This window comes from Etheostoma cragini, chromosome 17 (assembly GCF_013103735.1).
Source record: "Etheostoma cragini isolate CJK2018 chromosome 17, CSU_Ecrag_1.0, whole genome shotgun sequence".
NCBI lineage: Eukaryota > Metazoa > Chordata > Actinopteri > Perciformes > Percidae > Etheostoma > Etheostoma cragini.
This window is the reverse complement of record NC_048423.1, coordinates 11,711,388-11,729,383: the sequence shown is the minus strand read 5'-3', so window position 1 is coordinate 11,729,383 and position 17,996 is coordinate 11,711,388. Positions and strand designations below refer to the sequence as shown.

Sequence of the window (17,996 nt, the reverse complement as noted above, 5' to 3'; positions counted from 1 at the left end):
GGAAGAGAAGAGGGTAAGGAAATGTAGTCAATAAGCCTTGGCTATTTACTTATCAAACTACAAAAGCTCTTTATATCCATTCAACAATGATTTTAGTAATGATGACGACATTTCAGGGGTGACTTCAGCTCACTGCATCATCTTTCCACATTGCTGGTTATGAGAAGTCATCCAAGAGAAGATGAAGCTTGTTTTTCCTGCTGGCAGCTTTTCGATTCCCAGAAAAATCACTCCACAATGTCTGTAACCCACCATTAAGAGTCAACAGACACAGATTTGAACTGTAGCTTGGGAAGATAAGGTTAAAACATGTTCAACTCAATTTTCAAGTTTTAAAAAAAATGATTAGATGGTGCAATAATCTTCTTCACAATCCCCTGGCGCTGGAAACAAATGTGGTCAAGATTCTGTAAAAATATATGGGTGCTTGGATAATGTGTAGGGTTTTACTGATGTGCCTGGTCGCCTGATATTGAGGCACGCTTTTAGGGTTCCAACTGCAAAGCGGTAGAACCCTTTTATGTTATTCCGTTTTAGCTATTATTATTTAACGTCTATCGTGCCGGCTCAAATTCCAATGAGCTAGAATGAGCTAGAAACATGAAACTTGGGGGCATAACTGAAAATGGTGTGCATGTGCTTCTGTAGAAATATGAACCCAATCATTCACATGGTGGCGCTGTAATTATATCTTCAAAATGCAAACTTTGAAAAGCCACGCTCCCCCCACACCGTTATCCGATTGACATCTTAATGTGCTTTACAAAAAAGCCTCAGGATCATTAAGGTCCACCTGGAAAATGTTTCTGCCATTTTGATTTTTTTGAAAAACACATTTTTGAGATCTCCTCCTACACCGTAGCTCCAATTGTCACCAAATTTTCAGTGAATTAATGGATCAAGCCTATTACAAGTTGTATAAAGCACGTCCATATCTTAATTACTTTTCAAGTTATTGACCAATGAACTTCAAAATGGACACAAATCAGCAACCATACAACACTCACAGGGTATGTTCAGAGAAGTAGCCCAGATATACCCAGACAGTTTTATATACATACGTCACTAGGGGGCACTACAAGTGCAAGATAGGTGAGAGGCATTACACACATTTTACTATAAATCACATATTCATTGTCCAATCATCACAAACCTCTCAGGATATGTCCTCATAAGTACCTGAATCACGCCCGGAAAGTTTCATTCAAATCAAACACCAGGGGGCGCTATAAATCCAAACAAACTGCAGGTGACATAGCGCAAATCAGGCTATAAATGACTGAGTGTTGGTCCAATCAACACAAAACGTCCAGGAAATGTCTACATAATAACCTCACACAGACACTGCAAGTCTCATTCAAACTGACCACTAGGGGGCGCTTTAAATGCACAATAACTGGACGTGGAATGACGCAAATCAAGGTTTGAGCTTGCAATCGCAGCTTGCGGCTTTATTAGCAGTTTCTTTTTGTGTTGGTCATCTGCTTTTCGCAATTTGCCGTGAGCTGGACTGAGCTACATATCACACCGAATTGAAAATAAATGTTTTTGACAAATCAGTTGTAAGCATTGTCCAATTGTTACAAAGCTAGGGGATATGTTTTATAACATCGTTGGACCACATGTGTGAAATTACTTTGAAGTCGCTATTGAGAAAAAAGGTCTGAACCCATGAATTGCCGCTTGCGGCTATATTTATCTATTTGATTTCATCTCATTGAATCAGATTTTATGGACTGACAGCTGTTTCTGGAATTTTATCTTCTACGCTACAGGCGAAGAACAATACTGTCCCTGATTCTCATCCAAGTACACCTCTGACTGTTTGCAAAACACATACTCACACATGCATTCCTATTGTCCTTGTTTGTTCTGCCACATACAGATAATAATAATATTCCAAAAACTCATGTCCTATTACTTCATCTCAATGTCAGCAGTATTTAGCTGTAGTATGATCCAAATTTTGTCCTGACAGTCATTCTTTATCATGAGAAAATGTTTGCTTGCACCAACAAACAAACTCTTTCCAATCATTTGCATGAACCTGCATATAGCCCAATGAGGAGAAGCTTTAATGCATGTTGTAGATCAAATGCAAGATGCAAGAACACCCTCCACGTGAGCCACCAACCCCACATCCTGCTCGCACAACCACAGCCCTTTGAATCCGAATATGACCCTTCTAGTGAATTTGCAACCAAGGCGAAGGCCCTCATTGTGTCAGTGGCACTGATCGAAAGAGACAGAGGGGCAGCGAGCCTCTATTCACAGCCAACGTACACATTAGCATAACTCGCATAGCACGGCTAAACCACCTAGCCACCTGTAGCTGCACAACCCACACTCAGTAACCTCATTGCAGCTCCTTCCCACCCAGTGTGTGTGTGTGTGTGTGTGTGTGTGTGTGTGTGTGCGTGTGTGTGTGTGTGTGTGTGAAAATATGTTTTCTTACTGTTGATGCCAGCAGAATCCCGTTACGCCAGGCTATTTTGAGGTAATGAAGTGAGTAGGCCTGAACGGCAAGCTTGTTATCCTTTGATGAGTTAATGTGATAGGGATAGAACATTTATTAATGTATGACAAAAACAGCATGAATAACAGGGTGACAATGTCTGTTATGTCTGAGTTTTTGTGGCTGGTTCTGACAAAAGAATCTTGTGCATATTAGAGAGATGATTATTGACTTAGTTTTCTCTATCTGTCTCTCTTGTTAATTTGTTGTAGAGGAGGGGTTTTGTTGAGGACAAGGGGTTGTAGGCGTGTCCTGAAGGCCAGTGGGAGCCTCCCCCAGGGTTGTGATTGGCTCAGGCTCTTGTGAGTGAGTGCAGGGGAGGCCAGTAGGAAGGTGAGTGGTCTGGCAGCCTGCTAGGGGGCAGGCAGCTGCAGAGAGCAGCCACCACTGCCTCTTAAAACCTAAGGTACTCCTCATTACAGCTGCAGACTAATAGACAGAGAGCAGGGGAGTGCTGGAGACACTTTTAAGAGAGGGAGAGGGAAGGAGAGTGAGACATTGTTAACAGGGAAAGTTAGTTAAACAAGCAGTCCTACTTGTGTGCTCACCCTTCTTTGACTGCTGCCTTCCCAATCCACTACCTGAGGCACACACATACACACACACACACACACACACAGGGAGGTGTTTCAGGGAGGCTTAGAGGGCCAACTCTCCAGGGAAGAAGGGAATTAAATACTTCATTCTCAATCCACGGCGTCCATACTCAGGACAAAAAAGGGATTACAGCTCGTACGCCTGCCCCACTTGTTCCTCTCTTCTCTCTGCATTTTGTCATAACTTTGGAGACTTTGGATACAACATTCTTGAATTGTTGGTTTGGGCTCAGAGAGGCATGGCACACGGACAAAAGAGCCCCAGGTGGGCATTAACCCAGGGCTCCTTCAGCTTGGCACTAGGCCTGTCGCTCTTCTCTCTCCTCCTCCTCCTCACCGTCTCAGCTGCAGATGAGTACGACTACTACAGCTGGCAGTCGGACAACTTCCACAATGGCCGCTTCTACACAAAGCAGCCCCAGTGTGTGGACATACCAGCTGACATGCGCCTGTGCTACAATGTGGGCTACAAGAAGATGAGGCTGCCCAACCTCCTGGACCACGAGACCATGCCAGAAGTAAAGCAGCAGGCGGGCAGCTGGGTACCCCTCCTGGCCAAACGCTGCCATGCTGATACCCAGGTCTTCCTGTGCTCGCTGTTTGCACCAGTGTGCCTGGACAGGCCCATCTATCCCTGCCGCTCGCTCTGTGAAGCTGTTAGAGACAGCTGTGCTCCGGTTATGGAGACCTACGGCTTCCCCTGGCCAGAGATGCTGACCTGTGATAAGTTTCCCATTGATAACGACCTCTGCATCCCCATGCAGTTCACTGGGAACCACGCGACCCAGCCACCAGGTAGGGCAGCTATATGCACATACACTACACTCTGACACACTCGTTCAAGCATACTCACACACACAAAATCATCTACGCACGCATAGAAGTCCACAATAGTGTAAATAGTACTAAAGAAGTTGAATTAAAGCTTGTAAAATGTTTGCTTGACATTTTGCACACATTTTAATTTGAATGTCCTCTAAAAATACAAAAGTGACAAGCTCAGTACCACATTACAATCATTCAAGTTGAATTAATCAATTAATACAAATTAAAAATATTATTTTTTCATTTTTTATTTTCCAACATAAAATGTATGCTACAGCTTATTAATCTGTCCAAAACATAGTTTGTATTGTACAAACCAGTTTTAAATGATAAGGTATAGCATGTGCATTTCAGTAAGCAATATCAAGAATATATATAATTTATCAAGAATATCAAGAATATATATAATTTATAATAAGCAAGTCTTTAAGATTATACATGGGTTAAAATGAAACAATTGTCATAAAAATACAAAATCATTGCTATACTATGAATTGTGTTGCCAAATGCAAAAATAACACTATAAAAATAGTTTGTTTATGTCAGGACTCCCCCCAATACCATTATTAAGACAGATAAGTGTCCCGAGAGCCTGCAGAGTCAGAAACAGTGAGAGCCTAATGGCTGTATGGTTTCCCATCACTGCAATGATGACAGATGAGAGTTTAAGTGAGAGACTATCCAGAGTCAGGCAGAGAGACAGGAGCAGGAAGAGACTACAGGGGAAAGTTCTTGAGTAAGTGGACAGTTCATGAGGGCTCCCTGCCATCAACATACGCCTCAGGGAGGAACAGAGACGGACAAACAGAGAGCGAGAAAGAGAAATAGACAGAGACAGGAGACCGGGTGACTCCGACGGCCAGATCGCTCACTGAGTTTAGATTAATGGACTGTGATGTTAAACACATCTCAACTGAAAAGGTGACACACATGCACACACGCACACACACAAACACACACACACAGATCTTTATCAGGAGACATCTATCAACAGCTAATCTATCAATCTCAAAACTGAGTTAATGGAGAATGTCTTATTTTAATGTTGTATGTATCTCAAAAGCTGGTCTGCAGAGTGTCACTATATGAACAAATAAACTCAAGAAGGGGAATTACTACAGTGGGGTTTTTGAAAGGGATTTTGATTCACAAAAAATGTAGAGTATTATATAATTGTTCACAGGAAACAAATAAGAAAACAGACAGATGGACCAATAGTGAACTGTGAGAGGGTGAGTGGGAACTAAATAGAGAGAAAAAGGTGTGTGCGTGTTTGTGTATGCGCCGCGACTACTTATGCAGCCTCTTTACAAAAGCAGTCAGTGCTAAGAGTGGGATAGAGGGAGTTGATGAGAGTCTTTACACAGTGGGGACAGTCCCCATTGTGTCCCAGCCTACTAGGCCTTTGTTGGGTCTGGCAACCAGCAGGCCAATTAGCTAGAAGGCCAATTATAGAGCTCCCACTAATTAGTCGACTAACAGGACAAGGGAGGCAGTCAGAGAATGGGAATGCTGAAAGTCTGATTGTCCCTGAGAGCCCAGTGGAGAGGAGTGAAAGGAGAGGGAAGCGGGAGAGTAAAGAGGGGCAGACAGAGTGTAGATTAGAAGAAAATCTGCCTCCTGCAGCACAAAAAAGTGTCTGCCTCTCTGCTTTCAATAAGGACTCAAAGAAAAATGTTTTGTTTCGTTATTCCACTTATTTCCTTTACTGTTTATCGCCATTTCTTATAGATAGATAACTTTATTATTATAACTCTTATGTAGTTTGGTTGATATGTTTCTGCGTGTTATGTTTCATTTGATAATTTGATAAATTTGTTTTTCTCGTATGGAGCTGTTCTTTGATATATTACAATGCACTTCACTAAAGCGCTAAAAATGAAAGCCAATAATGCCAAAACATAATTTTTCAATCATAACAAGTTGCGTGACATATCTTTGCTTTTTATCAACAATTTTCGCACTATACTGATATCTCAGTGTCTAGCCTGCTCGTTTCAGGATTCTCTGGTGAATTCATGCAGAGCTTGTTCATTCCATTCGGAAAAGTGGCTGTTCTATTTTTGTAGGACGAGTTTCAACTATGTGACACTTTGGCTTTGCAGAGCCATAACTCATTCTTTTACTTGCTGCCTGAGACGGAGGCAACTTAAACTTTTTCTGTCATCTCCTCAAAGAGGAAATAAAAAAATGATCAGAGGCGGCTAGATTAGAGTGGTACAAAATCAGTGCAAATTTGTTCAGCTTTTTTTTTTGTTGATCTTACGCAATTTTACAGAGAGAAAGTAAGTAAAATAAATATGTTGAATCAAATTTGTAAAATGTAAAACAAAAATGTAATATTGGTTAACTTTAACAATTACATTTGAGTGTGTACTTATGTGAGTGTGTGTGTTTGAAACTGAGAGTGAACCCATATCGCTTCTAGCCCGAGGGCTCAGTCACTGACATTTTGTTAGGAACCAGAGATTCTCAGATGTGCCGATGAGGCCATCCTGAGGACAAACTTTTGGCTTAAAAACACACACACACACACACACACACACACACACACACACACACAGATAATAGAAAGGAATTTCAGCTAAGAATTGTTAGAAGTGAGTTTCCTGAGAACCGTGTCAAAAAACAAGGAAGATACTCTTCAGACAGGATCATATGAGGGCCATACAGCTGAATCTTGGGGAGTGGGATCAATCCCAGGTATTAGGTGCTGTTCTATCTGCTGCTCTCCCTGTCCGGGAGGCCCTGATGCTATCTGAGCTACTCTGCAATTACATGATATAGCACGGTCGAGGGCTCCTGTGGAAACTAACAGTACAGAGTCAGATTCACTTTCCACCTCTCTGTCATAGCCAAAACTGAGAAGAACACCACCACCACCTGAGCTCAGGCTGTGTGTGTGGATGATTTTTGGTGTGTGTGTGTGTGTGTGTGTGTGTGTGTGTGTGTGTGTGTATCTGTGTGTGTGTGTATTAGGTTTAACTACATTTGTGGGGACCAAAAACCGGGAATACAGTATACTCATGGGGTCCTGACAGCTTTGCGGGGACAAAATGCTGGTCCCCACAACTTAAAGGGCTGTTTGAGGAATAAGACTTGGTTTTAGGATCAGGGTTAGAATTAAGTTAAGGTTAGGGTAAGGGTAAGGGATAAGGTTAGGCATTTAGGTTTGATGGTTAAGGTTAGGGTAAGGAGCTAGGGAATGCATTATGTCAATGACTGGTCCCCACAAAGATAGTGAGACACACGTGTGTGTGTGTGTGTGTGTGTGTGTGTGTGTGCGTGTGTAACTAACAGGGGGTCATGGGGTGTGATTATGTGAAACACAAGTCTGTAGATATTATACCGGGGAAGACAAGCAGTATGCTGACAAAAGAGGGCCCAGAGAGTGAAGAAGGCCAGCTGAGCTCAGTCTGGCAGATGCCACCCATCAACTCCACCTTATTTAATGATGCTACCTTTAGCTGCTGTCAGCATCTGCAAATCAACAGATATGGTAGGGGTCGGTAGGATTCTGCATTGTCTGTTAAAGTGCATAGGGTAGTCTCCATAACTCAAATTGCATGTTTCTGCAGAAAATGCTCTTCAAGACAATATACACGTTGTCCAGTAAAAGTCGTTGAAATTGCATGGTGTGAAAGATATTGTCTGTCCTCGCCGTACTCATTGATGCGGCTAGTGTAAGTTACAACCGTGCTAAAGGAGACAGGCAGCACTGTCAGGTCCCAAGCAGCACAATGGGCGCTACTCATGTGGCCCTGGCTGCTATATGAAAAGGAAAATGTGATCCAATGCTCTGTGCATGGAAGACTGCCTCTGCCTTTTGAGAATGTATTTTCTCTTCTGTATAGGATTCCTACAGATGCAAGGAGCATGCTGTATTTTAGGGGCCCCGTGGGCTGCCTGTGGGCCATATTTAAGTCCTCCTCTGTCCGTCTGCATGCTGCATTTAAACAGATGTTAGGCCCTCCGACATAAATCACACGCTGCATTTCATCTCCGGCATAGTACCGTTTTATGTCATAAGTGTTGCTGCTCGTAACTTAAAGGGCCCAAATGAGGCATGAGATAGTGACCTGCACATACTTGAAATGGAACGTTCTTCCCATAAAAGTCGGTGATGCTCAGGCTGCAGGGGACAAGGCAAAAGACACGGCAGGGGATCGGATGACGATATTGTTAGATCTGGTTATCTTTGGCGTGAAGATATGTGCGTGTGAGTGTGTGGAAGACAAAGAGACAGAAACGTGTAACTTTGCAACTGTAACTAAGATACGGGCTGTACAACTTGTTGTAAACCTAAAATGTGATTTGATGTTTGAGGCAAATGAAAAGGAATCTTGAATGTTATGTAATGACAAATGCTTGGACAAGGCGTTTTTTTACTTTCCACTACACCAACAACAAAATTACGATCATCATTGTGTTGTCATGTTTGTGGAAGTCCCAGTGAAAACATTTTAGAGATATTTCACATAGTTGCACAATGGCAACTTCTAATGGGACCTCAACAACAAAAGTATGCCATTATCTGATAAATTACTTTCCACTTTGCCTTTTATTTTTTACTCAAGCCGGTTTAATGATTTTTTTTATACCAATACTGAGATTTTGTTGCATTTCCTTGTCAATCTGACTCTCTAATTTGTTACAAATACATTAGAAGGTTATGTGAAAGAGAGGAGAAAAAGGTTGAGGGGGGACAAGAAACAAAATATATTGTACAGTAGGGGAGGGAGACTGAAATGAATAATGTGATATTAACCTTAGAGCTCCGACTTAGCATGACTAAGTGAAGCTGTGCAATGAAATTACTGGACTCTTGCCCTACGTCACTTCCACTCTGGCCTGCTGTTTGAAGATTAACAGCAGGTCTTTACAACAGACCACCTCCCTACTCACCCTACTCCCATCCTCCATTTCCTCTTACCCCTAATCATCAACTGCCCACCTCCTCATCCTCCAGAACAACAGCTCTGTGAGACTATATTCTAACATCCAAAACGGAAACATTTCTGTGATGAAGTCTATAACCTTGCACGCAGATGATAAAAAGCAATACACAAGAGGCAGTCAAGTTCAAAGAAACATAAAAGGAGCCAAAAAGCAAGAACATTACTTTTTACAATTCAATCACATGGCATGGTAAAATAATCCTAAAATGATAGCAAAATACATGACCTAATGTCAAAATATTTGCTGAGTAGAAATGTCTCCAGGAAAAAAAACACTCTAAGCCACGCAGCAGTGATTCCCATCAGAGCATGACGCCGATTCCCCCTAGGGAGACAAGACCGTGATGAGGGCAGTCGTCGCTTAATTGATTTCTCAACGGCGTCCAAATGGTACATTTCGGTCCAAGCTTAACTTAGTTTCATGTAAGGGCTGCTTTCTCCTGACACATGCTCTGGCATCAACACAACTGGGCCTCATGCCAATATACCACCCCAGTGAAACCAGAATGAATTACCATGGAGTCTGAATAAGACGTAAAAGCTCATTCATTCAAAACAGACATATCCAGAGTTTTGGCATCTTTTTATCTGTGTGTGTGTGTGTGTGTGTGTGTGTGTGTGTGTGTGTGTGTGTGTGTGTTTCCATGCTCTTGTCCCAGTCTTAATGTCAGCACCAGACAATTAAGAGGCTTGACCCTAAAGCCTCCCAGGTCTCCTGCCTGTAAATGCATGGGAATCCTCAGAGGAGAAAAACTGGCAGTTACTCTACAAGAACACGGTTCAACTCCTTCCGACACACATACGAGGGCATTCACACATACATAACACTCAGTGGTGGTTAGGGGGTTTATCCTCCCCACGATCCCGGCCAGCGAAGCATGCTAAACTTTGAACCGTCTCATTATCTGCCCAGACTCCGAGGCTTGGGCTGGGGTGATAACCCTTGAACCCTGACTTTTAACCCAGAGGCCTAGGCTGGACTGTGCAAGGATATTCCTGTGTGTGTTTGTAAGTGTGAGACACACAGGAAAACAGAGAGGGGGTAGCAATCTAAACTTATTTTGGATACTGTGGTAAGTGAATGACAGTAAAAGTTTGCTCACCTATAAGCAGATGTCCCAAAAAAAAGCTGCTTATGATATTTAACTGCCCTGTAGGGGCATATACTGTATGTGGTGTGGGGAAGATTTCCATACCAAATCCTTCTCTCCCTGACCATTTCTAATATTATACCTCGTTCTCTCGATCGGCCCAAACTCTGTTTTGTGGATAAGTAGACTGATATTAGATGTCTGTAGCTACAACCAGTTTTTCAGGGCTTACTCAGAGTTTATGTACGAATGGCCATAACAGTTTTATTTTGAAGAGCTTTTGGAGAAAATTACAAGGCGGTATGTAGCATGTCTTTTTGTGTTTGTGTGTCTGAGAAAGAAGAGATTGAGGGCTTTGAAAGCAAGAATATTTACTATACTATTATATGTATATATAAGTCAAAATGTCATAATTATTTAAATTCCCACATTTGCTCAGTTTCTGCTGTAGAAACAAGCAAGAATTTGCAGTAAACAAATAAAAGGTTAAATGTAGGGCCTGCTATTTCTCTCTCACGTTGTATGGGTACACAATAACAACAATCAGAAAGTCCCAAATCAAAGTTAGTGAGGCTAAACATGCTTTCGAGCAAAGCAGGCACGACCATACATTTTGAGTTAAAAATAAACTGAACTCGTTGCTTCGGTTTCCCCTTGCTGTTTCACAATGTGTGGTTGCTGTGTGGCCTCAGTGCTGGCTGTCTCTGTACTGAATCACTTTTCACCAGGTTCAACTGCTCCTGCTGCAACAGCGTTTACCTTTCTGGACAGCCAAGACCACACCTGCACCACCAAAATATACAAGGGCCAGAATAAAAACATTTTGTCCAGCGTAATTGCAGGGCAAACATCAGTCACCTTGCTGGACTGTGTATTCTCTCGGCAGCAAATAGCCTCTGACAAGCAGAGGGGGGGGGGGGCTGCAAATAAGTGCCTAAAAAGTGCTCAGGCTTAACAATTTCATACCGACACGGCTTTGTTTTTGCTGACTGCACTTGACTAACAATGACCTCAACTCACCACAACTCAATATCAGCTATTCTGGCCTTAATAGGAACCATACGAAATAGGATTATAAAAAAAAATGATGTGTAGCTGCTAATGACAAATTATTTTTCTGTCCCCACAGTGTCGAAGGTGTGCCCTCCGTGTGACAATGAGCTGAAAGCAGACAACATAATGGAGCATTACTGTGCCAGTGACTTTGGTAAGTACCAACAATTGAAGAGTAGGAGCTGCATCCTATAGACACATACACAGTACAATAATGGGGAGGAGGGCAGTAACACTCTGCCTGCAGGTGGCACAACAGTTAAAAGTGCAGCAGCTATTGCTTCTTTGCCTGAAGGTGGCGACAATTCACATTTATGAAATCCTAAATGCGTGGCTGGTTTAGCTTAGTTGGTAGAGCAGGATCACATATATACAGCATATAGACTCAGTGGTCGCGTGTTTGTCTCCGACCTGCGGCCCTTTGCTGCACGTCATTCCCCCTGAGGAAATAAAGGCCGAAAATGGCCCAAAGAATAATATTTAAAAAAATTATTATAATAATTGCAAGTGCATTTGTGTAGACAAAAGGTTTCAGCACAGCCTTAATTACTGAAGGAGTACAAGCCTGTTTGACATCAGTTGTTAAAATAAAAATAAATAATTCACAAAAGGCTTAGTTTAAAAAGACAAAAATACTTAAAGCTACTTTGTTGGTGGACATAAAAATAATACGAATTGGGCTTTATGAGTTCTTTCATTACATGTTATGTTTCAGTCTCTTCTGTTAAATAGATTTTCCGTTAAACCACATGTTTGCGGGTATTTGTAGAAAGTGGGGAATGAATGAGCACGGACATGAACCGGCAGAACACAAATCAATTATGCACTATTCCCTCTGCTAGCATTACCCTTTTCTTCTCATAAGTTGATAAATTAATATAACAGCTTGCAGTCGTTGGTGTCCATTCAACGCCATTTCTCTAATACTTATACTTTCCAGCCTTCCAGTTTCACCACAGTAATGGCCTGCACACAAAGCCAGAACATAACTATTCTATTATTTCTGCTCATCAAGGCTTTTGGCCCATCATACTCCACAGCAGCTGAATTTCTGCTTGCATGGACTATTGCCCCAGTCTTTAGAGTTAATGATATACTGCTCTCTATTTTCTCTGGTCACAAGATTCTGAGCACTAAACTTGAAACTCGTAACCATGCGAGAGTCACGAAGAACATGGCTTATGTTTCTGAACAGATTAGTGAGAATAATGTAATTGAAAATGAAATGTGGCCAGACTGGTGCTGAAAACCATATTTCTATGCTGTAGTATTCCACAGAGGAAATGTCTGCAGTTTAAAAAAACAAAAAAACACCAAGTTTTTAAATTGTTTTCTAAAACACCCACACCTACTGGCCTGAATATACAGAAAATGACCCATTACAAATCATAAATTAATAAACGACCAACACATCATATTCAACGACGACAAAATACATATCTGTGCACATTGCTCACACTCTTGAGCTGCAGCAAAAACGTAGGCTCATCACCACCCATAATTAATCATGACTCAATTCCCCAATATTTGTCCTTATTAACTTTAGGGTTACATATCTCAATCTTCCAACATTTTTTTTTTGGGGGGGGGATCAGATTCTTTTAGATCATTAGAATGAAACGAGTGAAAGCAGATAGTAACCAAAACATTTTATTGGCTATTAATGTATATGAGTGGATGAGGATGAGTAGAGAAGTCGAGATAACCGTGACGTATGGATCAGGAGACCAAGGCAAAAAATGACTAATGTTATTCTATAGGGCGTTAGCTGAATCCAGCTTGATCTCATACCTTGTGAATGTTGTTATCTATTCATCTTCGGACACTGTTCGCCCTCAGAGAATCTTGTGCTTCGTGTTTTGTTACAGTCTACTTTTGATGTTTGATCCCTTCACATTCTTGCTGTACCATCCTGCAGCCTAGTACAAATGACAGGAGTAGGTAAGAGAGGGGGAGGAAAGTGAGTTTGGCAAGGCATGGACATGAAGCCTACACCTGGTGGGTAGGAGAGCTCGCTTGCTTAAAGAAAACGTGACAGCACACTTTTCTCTCCTCTTTCTACCTCTATGCCCCCTTCTACACACTTTAAAGAAAGTGATTTTGTATAAAGGCACGGGCACGGCTTGTCACAAGGATACTGGCCAGACTGCACACAGTGGGCCCCATTGCATCACTTATAATTAAATATGAGTGGACATTTGTAAATGAAGCAGGAAGGGACATTATTTGATCCTTCTTATCTTTTTCCAAACAACACATACACATGAATGTATTCATTCACAGAAACACACACACACACATGCCTGGGCACGCAAAGGCAGCACACAAACACATGCCCTCAGTGAAGCAGCTGGACGTGAATCAGGATGAGGATGAGAGGCAACTCAACAAACTTTTCTTCTTAATCATGTTATCGCTTTGCATGTACTGTGTATGCAAAATATTAGAGTGTGCCGGGGGATGTTTATGCAGGCAAAAAGTGAAATGGCGATCTTCCAACAGGCTTGGGTACACCACATAGCGATGTGTCATACCGACCTCGCGCCTTTGCCCAGCCTGTGATTAATTTCACCTGTCAAAATGTTCACGCAGAGAATTTTAATCTCTCTTTAATCTCTCACATTTAAAACTTATAAACACAAGGCTCAACAGGAGATACAAGTCAGTACTTTATTAAGTCGATAAACCCGAGTTTGCTGTAACCAAACTCCACATATACTAAAAACAGAGGTCATATGTTTTGTATTTTGTGTTGTAAAAATACAGGAATCTAAGCGCAATCTCAAAAGAGAAGCATGGGATGATAAAAATGGATTACATCGGACTACAAAGTGAAGACAACGAAACATGACACTAAAGTGATTCCATACAGATCCAATGTAGAAACATTACCGGCCGTAGATCCAGAGCTTTAGACTTAAGACTGTAAAAGAGAGAGAGAGAGAGAGAGAGAGAGAGAGAGAGATCCAAAGACTTGACTTGAAAGCAAAAACTTGCAGGTCCCAAGATTTGACATAGTGAAACCCTGTAACAATAAAAAAGTTATATGTAAAATGAACACAAAAAAACAGGTTTAAGCCAGTTGGAAAAGGAACATGTTTAATTGCCAGGGGTCAGCATTTAGAGACTCGCATCTTGACTTGCAATTTGCAAATGACCTCAAGGAATTATGACTTGAACTTGGTTCAAAAAGAGGTTGTAGCTCCAAAAACATGTCCTCCTTTTCATTTATGGGTATTCCCCAAGTCAGACACACAAACATACACACAGGATGCAGTTTTTATATATGCTGCAGGAGAATTTAAATGATGATACTCAGGAGAGGTGTAAAATAGCTGCTTCTTTGGCACAGCACAGAGCTCAGCACAGGTTTGCAGGAAGAACAAATGTCTGCTGCACAAAGTAAAAAAAAAAAAAAAGAGCAGGGGAATGAGAGTGACACATTAACAGATTCTGGGTTTAAATATTGTTTTGGTAGAAGTTGGACTGGGTCAAAATATATTTCCCTCTTATCTCCCTCAGCCCTCAAGATGAAGATCAAGGAGGTGAAGAAGGAGAAGGGTGACCGGAAGCTGATAGCAGCACAAAAGAAGAAGAAAGTGTTGAAGCAAGGTGTTTTAAGGAAGAAAGACCTGAAGAAACTGACCCTGTACATCAAGAATGGCGCAAACTGCCCATGCTCCCAGCTGGACAGCCTGGGCTCCAACTTCCTCATCATGGGCCGCAAAGTAGACCAGCAACTGCTGCTCATGTCAATTCACAAGTGGGACAAGAAGAGCAAGGAGCTCAAGTTCGCCATCAAGTACATGAAGTCCCATCAGTGTCCCACCTATCACACTGTCTTCCAGTAACGCGTCTCGCTGCACTGTTGGCACAATCCATGATTGCTTTCCACATTCCACCTTGTTTCACATAGATCCTAATTCTGTGTCCCCGAACCCCAGGTCCCTGCAAAATCCAGTCCGCTACGTAGCCCTACAAAGGACATGAATCAGGTCATCAAGGGGGTCATCCTGATCTGCTTAGATGAAACAGACATGTTACTGTTGGAGGGAAAAGCTGCACACAGCTCCCTCTGAATTCCAAAGCCCCAAAGAAACCAGAATTTTTTTAATTTAAGTGATATCATTTCATTTTCCAATGTTAAACGGACAGTTTGATTGACCACCTGCAAACTTAATAGAATTGTCCTAATAATTCTCCTTTCCTCTTCAGACATAGTAAAACAAATCACTTGTATGACATCTTTATCAAGACAATGGCATTAAGAAAGGGGAAACTAATGATTTGAGGCAACTATTGGGAGGGAGAACATGTAATGATTATAGACAGAGGGAATGGAAAGAGAGCTGAGTGGCAACGCAGGGTTTGTTTCAGTATAAAAAACGGAGAGAAATGATACGCTACAGTAATGTGGGCTGTGTAATGGGGCAGTGCATACACTGGCACAGAGCTCCCAGGAAAAATATCAAAGCAAAGACATGTAGATGATCCACTTAACTGTATGGTTTAATAATGTAAAAAGTAGGCAATCCAGATAATACTAAATGATTAAAAAAATTGGCCTTTTTGCGTTTATCCCTGCTGGGAAAGAAGACAGATGGGACGAGACAGCTTGGATGACGCTTCCACTGACTTTGTACAGCAACAATTTTTGGGGCCTGAAAGAGTGAAACTTGAATACTTTTTGCTTTTTCAATTGGAGAGAGAAGGAAGTTAAGGCAGAGAAGACATCTTTCTGAAAACAAGTGGAGAATAAAAGAGAGAGAAAGAGACTCTGGACAGAACCAACAATGTTGGGTTGATAAGTCTCTGGTACTGTTTTTCACTATCACTATTCAAATGTTCATTTGTTTTGTACTTTGCTTCTGTTAAGCCTCTATTGTATGAAAGCAGGAATCATACATACAGATATAGCACCTGAATTCACTGTTGCCATAGCAATAAAAGACGAGTTTCTAGTCAGTTAACATGTAAGTAGTTATGTTACTGAAATACATCTTTGTTTTACAAAAAAGTAAATAAATAAAATATATTTGAAATTTTTATAAAGAATATTTCTTTGAAATGTGCCATTTCTTTGTTATTATCATTATTATGACTAAACCCAGAGTGCACACTCATCCCTCCTTATCACAACATATTTGCTTGGTTGAGAAAACGCATGCATGCATGCAGGTTTATACCTACAAAGACTTACATAAGGCAGTACTCACTAGATTCCATACAGCGATATGTATTATCGTGGGTCAGTGTAAAACTCAATAGTCTCATTTTCCATCTTTTTTAAAAATACAAAAGTAACAGAAAGCATTCTGTATTTCCACTTGTGACTTATTTAATTGTTCCCACCTGCCAATCAGAGGCAGTCAAGCCATGGCATGGATGGATAGAAAAAGAAACCACTCCCATTTTCAAGTATATAATTTTCCATTTTTTAATCCAACAGTCCAAACCTAATACTACACTAAACAATTTCAATTGTACATTGATCTGATGAACAATAAATACAAGTTGAAACAATTTAATTTTCTTTGAAAATGTTCTCCTTTATAGTTTGGGGATTGTAAGAGTGCACATGGCCTGTCATGCACCTTAATTTTTTCCTTTCACAGTGGAAAAAGAGGTAAAACCTCAGTTACGCTCTCTGCTATGCCAAAATATTCCAGATCCACACTGGCCATAGCTTTACAAAGAGCCTGGGCTACAAAAGCATCAGTATTTAATGAGTAAAAGGGTGACATAGACAGACAACAGGCTGCATAGTACCGACCAACTTTATCAAAACCACCCAGACCTTAATCACCCTACTATACACGCCAGAAAAAGTCTGCATCATTGTATTAGCCTGTGGGGTTCTGCACAACATCGCGCATGAAAACAGGGTGCCATAAATGTAGTGACGGAGCCAGCTGACCCGACGCCCAGAGAGCCGTGTCCAGCACAGCCAAAACTGGGGGTTGTATGAAAGAGACAGGATATTACTCCTCGCTTTCAAAAGGTTTAGGGTTATGTTTGGCAATGATATTCAATACAGGTAACATGACGATGCAAAACCTTTTTATTCATTCTTCAGGTTTTCGTTTGTCTTTTAAAGTGTCGTTAATGGCGACAAGTGAATGATTTCTTTCTGCCATTGAGCGACATATTTCGGCTTGATTTTCCAGCCCCTCTGCTTTCAGGAGACAGAGCTGGTGTGTGTGTGGGTGGGGGGGCAAACGCACGCGCTCTCCCTAATAGCTGTTGCCTGACTCACGAAAAAACCACAAGTAAAGTTAGTAAAAAAAAAAAAAAAATGCATAAACTCTGCTACCGTGTGTTTATTTAAATATAGGTCCACTTACATGCGGGTGCAAGACATTGCAATATTGGGGAGAGTTCTAGTTCTTCACCTTTGTTACCCTTTTAGTTATGCTGTTATAGTTCTAGACTGCCTTTGACACACTGAGCTGCTCTCTCCTCTCCCTTTCCATGTACGTGCATCCCGTCCCAGAAATGGTTGTTGCTAACCTAGTTCTGGGGCGTTTACTCTCCAGAGTCCTTTTGTTTTCTTTCTGCCCAGCATTTTCCTTGGATTTGGACGGCACAGAAATCTTGATTGCAGCTGTCACTGTGGTGCTGCTGCACTGCACCCTGCTACCTTACTGTATCTTTAAAGTGTCTTGAGATAACTGTTGTTATGATTTGATACTATGAACATAATTTAACTGAATTGAATTGAAAGGTATAATAGGGTAGACCCATGTTGGACAGGACTGCCTTTATCACAGACTTCAAAACCTACAATGTCTCTGTGAGCAATGAAACACTATAAACACTGAACTAAAAATTCAAATTCCATACAGGTATAGAAAGTGTTAAGAGTTAAATTAGTTTTCATGCAGTCAAATCCATGCATCATAGAGAAAAATGATGAGCAGGTTTCATAAAACAAGTGATCCGTGAACTCAAAGTGGAG

General features: G+C 41.3%; 1 protein-coding gene and 1 long non-coding RNA gene across 2 annotated transcripts; one reads left to right on the top strand and one right to left on the bottom strand.

Moving 5' to 3' along the window:
• Positions 1-1,991: 1,991 nt before the first annotated feature.
• Positions 1,992-15,481, bottom strand: LOC117960634. Its single transcript, XR_004660188.1, has 3 exons — positions 15,352-15,481; positions 8,022-8,024; positions 1,992-2,005 (listed from the first exon to the last, which is right to left on the bottom strand). It is a non-coding gene; the product is annotated as an uncharacterized LOC117960634 (long non-coding RNA).
• Positions 2,912-15,119, top strand: sfrp5 (secreted frizzled-related protein 5). Its single transcript, XM_034898642.1, has 3 exons — positions 2,912-3,906; positions 11,115-11,192; positions 14,561-15,119. The coding sequence occupies exons 1-3, from the start codon at positions 3,351-3,353 to the stop codon at positions 14,887-14,889; spliced, it is 963 nt and encodes a 320-aa protein (XP_034754533.1). The 5' UTR covers positions 2,912-3,350; the 3' UTR covers positions 14,890-15,119.
• Positions 15,482-17,996: the final 2,515 nt, after the last annotated feature.